The sequence below is a fragment of the Echinops telfairi genome, unplaced genomic scaffold (genome assembly GCF_000313985.2).
Source record: "Echinops telfairi isolate 266 unplaced genomic scaffold, ASM31398v2 ScPeMD7_4;HRSCAF=17, whole genome shotgun sequence".
NCBI lineage: Eukaryota > Metazoa > Chordata > Mammalia > Afrosoricida > Tenrecidae > Echinops > Echinops telfairi.
Window position 1 is genome coordinate 1,907,103 of NW_022103900.1, and position 7,771 is coordinate 1,914,873.

The 7,771-nt window shown below is 45.6% G+C and overlaps 1 protein-coding gene across 1 annotated transcript in view; it reads right to left on the reverse strand.

The window, feature by feature from the left end:
• Positions 1-1,383: 1,383 nt before the first annotated feature.
• PDK1 (pyruvate dehydrogenase kinase 1) overlaps positions 1,384-7,771 on the reverse strand; it is a 25,422-nt gene continuing 19,034 nt past the window's right edge. The window contains exons 10-11 of the mRNA XM_004703738.2: positions 7,020-7,133; positions 1,384-2,374 (exon numbers count right to left, since the gene is read on the reverse strand). Of these exons, the coding sequence (XP_004703795.1) occupies positions 2,234-2,374; positions 7,020-7,133 (255 nt within the window). The 3' untranslated portion in view covers positions 1,384-2,233. The remainder of the gene's footprint in view (positions 2,375-7,019; positions 7,134-7,771) is intronic.

Genomic DNA, 7,771 nt, shown 5'->3' on the forward strand with positions numbered 1-7,771 from the left:
ACTAATATAAATCACCTATTTACAGATGACTTTCCACAAACTACATAAAGGTCAACAGATAGGAAAGACCCTCCTTGTTGTCAGTCAGACTGGCTAAAAGGCTCTGGGCAAGCCACACGGCCCAAGGAGTCTGCATTCCTGTCTTATCACAGGAGGGCACTGGGCCACCACCCTTTTCCTCCCTCCAACTTCACAGATGTCTCCACCCAGCCCACGGCCATCAAGGTCTTTCTCATTCCTGGTGACCACACAGGACAGAGCTTCCAACGCTGTAAAGCCTCATGGGAACAGAGAGCCTCGTCTCCCGCCCTAGGAGCTGCTGGTGGAGTAAACTACTGACTTTCATGGTAGTGCCATGCCACCAGGGCTCCTTTATAAATGGATCGGCTTATAATTGTGCATTCTACATAATCCTTTTGAGGTGTTCCAGCTCAATGCATTTCCCAAAGATAGATAGCTCTCATCTAAATGGAAGTGGTACTTTCAAGCATTTAAATTTTAATTTTTCACGACATTTCCCTGTCCCGTAAAATGAAGACGTGGCCTGCCTGAAACATCAGTCGCCCAGCCTTAGCTAATCAAGCGATCTGCAGACCTGATGTGGGGCCTGGCTCAAATTCTCTGCAATGTCGAGCCCACCTGAGTCTTAAAACGAGGACGACAGCACCTGCGGTTTCTCATCGTTTGGAAGACCACTACTACATAAGGAGCTTACAAAAATTACTAGAACCGTCTATGATCTTTTCATTTCATTCTTCCACAAGGTTTTTGAAGCCCCCTCGTGCATCAAAGTATTTCTCAACTGCAAATTCCAAAAACAAATACATGCAAAGGACTATTGTGATAAACTCAAGACGGCCTTTTTTCATGAACAAGGTCTCGATACTTCGATAAAACATATGCTCTTATGTTGGGACTTACCACACATCTGATGCCAATGCTCGTTATCAGGCTGGCTTCGTGCACCGGCTAGTTGGCTGCTGTACCTTTCCACTGACGCGGGCCTGAGAGTCGCTTCTTTCTCCATGTCCAGAAATCTGACCTGGAAATAGGCACATGGCTCCCTTTGAAGGAGGGGTTCCCTAAATAACGCTAGTGAGCGGAGTACACATACCTCGGCAGAACCATTTGGGCTCACGGGGCAGCATCTACCCCAGGACAAGGTTCAGAGGGCCAGGAAAGGAGGAGGAATGCAGGGAGGCGGGGCGTGAGAGATGCTGCATTGAGGGCACTGCAGTGAACGAGGGGAAACTGAATGGGTAGGACTCGTTGAACGTAAAACGGATCGTCTACTCTGTAAACCTACACCCAATTCAAAATAATAAGTGTTTAAAAAAGAAAGCAATACAATAACACTTTGCACTTAATTTTTTTTTTTTTTTAATTGAGTGGTCCTCTAAGCAAGGCATCAGGCTTGCTTTCTAAAATTTGAGCCTCCCAGGCTCCAGCCCTCTTGCCGCTGATTCGGCAGGTGTGGGGTAGGTTCTGACAGAACCGTTTCTCAAAATCTCCCCCAGGTAATTTCCATAGCGTGCTTTGACCTCCACGACTTCCCTCCGATAGTAGTAGCAGCTGGGTGGTTTGTTTTTAAGGTTACGTTTCCCCTTGCATTTTGACTTCCTGCCCAGGTGGAGTGAACTGAATCTGCGACCTGGACTTGGATCCACAGAGCTGGCGTTACAATCTTTCCCAGAGTTTGAGAGCAGCGGCATGAACTTCAGAGCGAAGCAATGCGTGTGGATGCTGAAAGGTAGCTGGCTCCACACTTGCAGGAAAAGGGATTGCTACTTCACCTGTAGTGAGTAACTGGTAAATGAATGAACGCCCTCTGACCTCAGTTGCCATTGGCAGAAAGCCCCAAACAACAGAAAGATGGTTAGCTGGTAGTATCAAGACAAGGTTTCTAGGCAGATATAAACATGAACTATTTCTTAAAACTACAGAGCTTCCCACAGAAACCCCAAAACACCCGTGCTTCTGAAGTCCACCACAGAGGGAAGCTGACCCAAACACAGCTGTTGGAAAAGCTGTTCAACTAACTTAGACAATGCAAGTGCGAAAAAGAGGCCCGCCTCATCCTTCAGGAGATGGCACAGGCGCACGTGGGCTTTGGGTTCCACTCAGTCTGTCCAAGCGGTTAATAGTGAAAACGACAGGGGAAGTGTTTGGCGTGATGCAGTTGTGAACAGAGTACAGAATCCGCGTCTGGACTGTCCCGGCGTGCCACCTGTGTCTAGGAACTGCGGAACGTGGTCATGTCTTTGGGCTCCCTGCTCGGGACGCACCAGTCATCGGCTTCGTGGTTGGCCTTGTAATGCTTCCAGGCAGCTTTGTTGTACACGGGGAGCCTTTCTACGGATTCTGTTGACAGGGCCTGTAAAAGCAAGCATTGCCTAAGTGTGGCATTTAAAAAATTCTCTACTTGAGAAAGTATACAATGGCACAAAAGTTATGACAAATTAAACAATCCTGTGTTGGCTTTAAGGAGCCCTGGTGACTCTGCGCAATAAGCATTGGGCTGCTTAGCACAAGGTCGGTGGTTCGAACCCGCCAAACATCCTGCAGGAGACAGATGAGGATGTCTACTCCCACTCAGAGCACAAGTTCCCAAACTTACTTGGCCTGCCGCCTCCTTTTCAGAAAAATAAAAAAAGTACTCGAGTCCCTCTGGCATTGAAAATTGTTTTTACGATCGCCTATACTCTAGGATAAAGTGTAGGCATCTGCTTTTGCAGCCCCCATCCCCCAGGGAAACACTGCCCATGTTGAGAAACCATGATTTGGAACAGGCATCCTCAAACTACGGCCCGCGGGCCACATTTACCAGCCCGCGGGTGTTTTGGTCGCGTTTGTTTTTTTAACTTCAAAATAAGATATGTGCAGTGTGCATCGGACTTTGTTCATAGTTTTTTATTAAAGTATAGTCCGGCCCTCCAACGGGTCTGAAGGACAGTGAGCTGGCCCCCTGTTGAAAAAGTTTGAGGACCCCTGATTTGGAGTGTCAGAAACCCTGCGCACGGGGTCACTGTGCCAAGTAGGGCTCACTCAGCAGCAGGGTCTTTGCACTTTCTCAGCCACAGCAGTATCGATATGCATTCTTAAGAAGTGGACATCACTGAGAAGGAGTCCTTGTGGCACTTTTGGGTAAGTTTGCACTGTTAGCTGCAGGGTTGATGGTGCAAATCTACCAGTCACGCTGCAAGAGAAAAATGAGGCTGTCTGCCCCAAAAAGATTTACCACCCCCCCCAACCCCTCCCCACCCCCACCAAAAAAAAAGATGGAAGCCTTGGAAGCCCTCTGTAGGGTCGCAACGAGTCAGAATCAACTCGATGGCAGAGGGTTCTTGGACCTATTGGATCTATGTTACTAGGACTACGTTTACAGCACTGCTTGTCATGCACAGGACCGTGTGCCCAGCTGCTAGAATGAACATTGTAAATGGGTTTAGGAGGCAACTCTCACAAAGTACGATCAAGATTAAAAGTTCATTAGCTGAAAAAAGTCTGCTAACGAGTGAAATTACAAAAATAGACATGTGTTTTAATATATATAATTATACTCATTTAATGAAATCTGTTTCTGTTATTTAGGGTTTTTTCCTACCAGAATAATCACTGTACTTTCTTTAACTCATCATAAAAATACAATCAGTAAATATAGAACTAGTTCCGGCATGAGCACGCCGTTAGTCTAACTCTTTATCACCTTAGTTCCGGCACGAGCACGCCTTTAGTCTGAGCCTGTATCATCTTTTCCTGCTATAGAAGCCGGCCCCTTCAGTCACAACACGTAGGCGTAGCTGCAGATCTAACATGTCACTCCTGTTATTCCACCATTGCATGTCAGGTTCCGGTTATTCGCTGGAACCTTCCATTTACCAGAAAGAAACTATTGTTTCCCCTTATCCACTTAAAGTTAGGACTTCTTGTTTGTTTGTTTTAAAATCATTTTATTGGGGGCTCTTACAACTCTTACAATGACCCATACGTCAATTGTAACAAGCGCATTTGAACATATGTTGCCATCATCCTTTTCTTTTCTTTTCTTTATTATTAAATTAGTTTATTGGGGCTCTTACAGCTAAAGTTAGGGCTTTCCAACTTCCAGCCACAGATTTCCAAGAAACTTCAATCTGGTACAACTAAACTTCCTCCCAATATGCATTCTTTGGTATTGATGATTTCAATGATTGGGTGGCCTCGTCTTCTATTTTTCCAAAATGAAACTAAAAAAGGTTCACATCGCACTCTCTTTTCATCTCATATTCTCTTCAAATATTTCAGAACTCTTCCATGTAGTCTCAATAAAAATGTTGCATTTGGTGGTGAAACAACCTTGCCTTCATGTCTCTTAAAATTGCACACAGTTGAGATGCGGAGGAGAGCATAACATCTAAAAAGAATTTAGGAGAACTCTTATTCTTTCAATCCAAATTCTTAAGCATTTTCTAGGTGCCATCTAGTGGCCAGAACAGGAAAATGAAGTCGCCAAATGCCGGCTCCCCAGTGGAAGCTGGGAACTTACCCAAGGGGACAGACTGAAGGAGCTCAGAAGTTCCCTACCCTTCTACACCATCCCGACCCTCTGCATCAACACAGTACGGAGGCTTCCAGGCAAAGAGGGTTGGCTGCACAAGAGAAAGAGGAAGCTGGCTGTTCCCATACAGAGTTTCCGTCCCAGAACCCCCTGGGAGCAGTTCTGTCTGTCTCTGGGTGCTGTGAGTCAGAATCAAGCCCATGGCAGTGGGGCTTGGGCAGAAACACACAGGATGTTCCAGAGTGGTTGTGTGAAGGCACCTCTGTTCCCATCCGGGGGGCTCGCCTGCCCACTAAGCCGCAAACTCCCTGCCACGGAGTCCATTCTGGCTCATTTCCCCTTCACTCTGGCTAGTCATTAGGCAGCCTGTCATCGCCACTGCAGAATCCCCCCAGCTCCGCCACAAAGCACAAAAAGCAGGAGGGTGTGTTGAGTCTATGGAGCTAAGATGAGTGCTTTGGAAAGACTCTTGTAAAGAAAATGAAAACCAGGTCAAGTTAGAATCAGAATATACATATGTATATGTCTATGATATATAATATGCATAAAGGCTTGTACAAATACAGGCATACCTCAGAGATATTGCAAGTTCAATCCCAGGTAACTAACTACAAGAAAGTGGTTATCACAGTAAAGCAAACAGCATGCATTTTTTTTGTTTGTTTGTGTCTTAGTGCATTTAAAAGGAGCTCTGGTGGGTAGTGGGTTAGCTGCAGTTCAAAACTACTAGCCACTCTGTGGGAGAAAGACAGGCTTTCTACTTCCATAAACCATCAGTCTGAGAAACTCACAAGGGCAGTTTCCATACCTTGCCCTACAGTGCCACTATGAGTCACTATCGACTCAATGGCAGTGAGAGAGAATATAAAGTTATGCTTAATCAGAAGAACCCAAACAAACAACCATTTTGATGCAAATGAGGGAGGTCGGAAAGGAGACCCAAAGCCCATCAATAGACAGTTGGACTTCCCCCCACAGAGGGGTCACAAGGAAGGGAGGAGCCAGCTAGGGTGCAGTGTAGCACCAACGAAACACACAACACCCCTCTAGTTCTTTAATGCTTCCCAACCCCCCAATAATCCAGTCCTATCTTACAAATCCGGCTAGACCAGAGCATGTACACCGGTACAGATAAGGGCTCTAGACAGAGAATCCAGGACAAATAACCCCCTATATGAGAGTAATAATGAGAGTAGCAATACCATGAGCGTAGGGGAAAAGTGGGGAGAGAAGGGGGAGAAGTGGAGAACCGACAGCGATGACTGACATACAACCCTCCCACCCCCACCCCACGGAGACGAGCAACAGAAACGTGGGTGAAAGGAGACAACCGACAGTATAAAATGTGAAAATAAAAATAATTTATCATTGTTCACAAGGATGGGGGGAAGCGGCATGGGATGGGGGTTGGGGACAGGAGCTGATACCAAGGGCTCCAGTCAAAAGAAAATGCTCTGGAAATGATGATGGCAACAAATATACAAATGTGCTCGACACAACTGAAGTATGGATTGTTATAAGAGCTGTAAGAGCCCCCAATAAAATAATTTATTAAAATGTTAAAATAATAAAGTTATGCTTATCCTATCCTGTAGTCTACTAAGTGTGCAACAGCACTATGAAAGCGTCTGAAATATCGTGAGAGTCACCAACACGTGACAGGAGACCGAAGTGAGCAGATGCTTTTGGGAAAATGAGACCGGCAGACTCACCCGACCTTCAGTCTGTGACAAGCATGGTGCCTGTGCAGCGGCGCCGTGCGGCCAAGCCCGCCAAACATGGCCTATCTTACCCAGGCAAATTCTGCACGCTTCGTTGCTTTTTTGGTGCTTAAAGAAACCAGTGTTGGAAATCACACATAACGCGTGCAAAGTATAACTCCTATAAGAAAGTGATGTGAAGTCCCGGTCTGCAGACCTCGGTGGGACACCAAGCGATCAGTGGATGATGATGGCGGCATATGTGCAAATATGCTTAACACACTGGAGGAATGTATGGGCTGTGATAAGAGGCGTAAGAGCCTCCAATAAATGTATTTTTTAAAAATAATATTTTTTTAATTAAAAGGAGAAAAATCTTGGATATTATTCTAAATAATAAAAAGATTAGCTAACAAGTTATTTTTTAACAAGACTTTTATCCGAGATATTATTTTGTGAAAATAAAAATATTATCTAAAAAAAAAGAGATCGATGGATGACTGTCCACTTTACGTTAAAATTAACATTGTAAGATATGTATAACCTCTTAGGATTTCCCACTTCAGCCTGTTTGTTTTCCCATTAGCCCTCATCCTGAGCATGTCTGCTAAGAGTTTCCTCCCTCAAACTCCTGGGGATCATCAGTCCACAAAGATGAGAGCATGTGTACAGAACTGATCTTCTTGGATTTACATTGCCTCAAGTAGCTGGAAACGTCCGCCTACAGTTAAATAGTGTGACCTTTTCCTGTGCTCGCGAGAAGACGTCGTCTGGAGCCATACCTTAACGTAGATGACCGCGTCTGTGCCATAGCCCTCCAGGGAATACAGCTTGAGGTCCCCTTGGAAGTACTGCGCATACAGGCGGGAGATGGGCAATCCGTAACCAAAGCCAGCCTGTGTGACCAGGAGAACAGAGTTTGATTCCGACAAGAACAGAGTTTGATTCCAACAACCACGCTTTTGCAAAGGCCAAGCCATGCCACGGAGGGACCCAGGGTGACGAGCACCGAGCAAAGAGCTCCCTGACTTTCTCAGTATGAACACCCCTTTCAAGGCCAACCCACCAGTGGTGAAACTGAGGCTTAGTTGCACACACCCACCCCACCCGTGGTCTTTCAAACTCCATTCTACCGTTTTTTTATAAAATAATTTGTGGCGGTCTGAAAAAAGCACGCTCCTTTTCCTCAATGGCCAATAGTGAGTGGGTTTTGACGATATACAACACGTTGGCTCTTTTAGGATCAGCAGTGGGAAAGACAAGCAAATGTTTTGAGAATGATGATGCCAACCAATGTACAAATGTGCTTGACACAATGGATGGATGGATGGATGGATTGTGATTAAGAGTTATATGAGGCCCCAATAAAATGATTTTGTGAGATGTAAAAAGACTTTTCCACAGCGTTGTCTCCCCCAAAGATATGCCAGACATTAGTGGCTGTTTGCCAGCACATGGTGGGAGGTCAGATGCTTAGAGATATTCTCCCTGAAGGCATCTATCTGGTCCACTATAGGTGGGGCTCACACGCTAC